At 50.7% G+C, this 1,389-nt stretch overlaps 1 protein-coding gene across 1 annotated transcript in view; it reads left to right on the top strand.

The window, feature by feature from the left end:
* Nucleotides 1-213, top strand: part of CRB1 (crumbs 1, cell polarity complex component) — a 92,335-nt gene extending 92,122 nt beyond the window's left edge. Inside the window, exon 13 of the mRNA XM_011367307.1 lies at nucleotides 5-213. Within this exon, the coding sequence (XP_011365609.1) occupies nucleotides 5-213 (209 nt within the window). The remainder of the gene's footprint in view (nucleotides 1-4) is intronic.
* Nucleotides 214-1,389: the final 1,176 nt, after the last annotated feature.

Here is a 1,389-nt window from a genome sequence, read left to right on the forward strand (position 1 = left end):
GCAGCAGGCTTGATCGTGGACGTTCTCACCGCCGTCGGCTCAGTGACGGTCGCCTTGCTGGCGGTCGTCTCTCTGGCAGTTGCTGTGGCTGTTGTCGCTTCCAGCAAAAGGGCCACTCAGGGAACCTACAGCCCGAGCCGTCAGGAAAAGGAGGGATCTCGCATGGAGATGTGGAGCCTGGTGCCGCCGCCTGCCGCGGAGAGGCTGGTCTAAGAGCGTCCCGTCTCTCCGAGGACGAGACCCGCGCCCCGAACACGACTGGAATCACGCCGAAGCCACAGGAAGGACTCCGGGACCACCTTGAAGACCTGCATCGTGGTTCAACTTGACCTGCATCGTGGTTCAACTTGACCTGCATCGTGGTTCAACTTGACGCCGTCGTCTGGTCGCAGCTGATCAGCAAGTGCCACTAATTTCAGCCTCACCATTAGCAAAAATATTCTCCAGAGGACTGTCCTCCGGGAAGAGCTCCAGTGCCTGTCATTTATACTCTGCTTTTTGCAACCCGGGGACACACCTTCCTAGTTTTGTGGCCACTGCATTTTTTTTTTTTTTATTTTTTTATTTTACGTAGAAACTACAGAGGAAAATAGAATGTATTTCTCACTCTTCTTATCAAGCGGCGAAAGCTTTTAGTTGGACACCTGTCATGAGGTGTACACTTGGTCCTTCGGTCTTGGATTCGAGGAAGCCATGGGAATAAGTCACGGTGGAAAAGCGACCCAATGTCCACAAATGAAAATCGAGATGTGATTGTTCTCCTTTCTGGGTGTTTTTTTGCATTTTGTGACATGGCCCGTGACGAAAGCAACCTCCAAGAGCATCTGAAGAACCTTTTTTTTTATGAATTAGAACTTTTAATGAAATCCACTTGAGTGCGACATTTAGTCATCCTTCTTCGTGAGGCGTTGTGTAAGGTGGAAACACTCAGAAAACAAGATGAAAAGAAAACTCGGATTCTCAAATCTAGGAGACCGAGCTCTCTCCTTCCAACGGCTCTTGACGCCAGTGGAAGAGAGTGACATTTTCTAAAGCTAAGACCCCAAGCGAGGTGCTTGCCCTTCTGGGAGGTGTGTGTGAGAGAAGCCTGCGGGGTCTGGAGAGGAAATGCTGGGCCTTCTATGCAGACGTTTATTCTCCAAATATTTGGGTAGAATTTTACGTATGTTTTGAAATGCACACAGCGAGCTATTAAAGTAGCGTATAAATAAAAAATGAACACGTGCATGGATTTTTGGCTCTACACAGAAAGCGTTTGACGGCGTGACGTTCTCACTCTGCCGTGGAGCAGTCGTCCTCCTGACCCCGCGGGGACACTGTCCCCGAGGCTGCCCCACCCCCGCCATCAGCAGTTCTCACGGGGCTGGACCATTCCCGACCACGCCAAGC

This window comes from Pteropus vampyrus, unplaced genomic scaffold (assembly GCF_000151845.1).
Source record: "Pteropus vampyrus isolate Shadow unplaced genomic scaffold, Pvam_2.0 Scaffold131, whole genome shotgun sequence".
NCBI classification, from domain to species: Eukaryota; Metazoa; Chordata; class Mammalia; order Chiroptera; family Pteropodidae; genus Pteropus; species Pteropus vampyrus.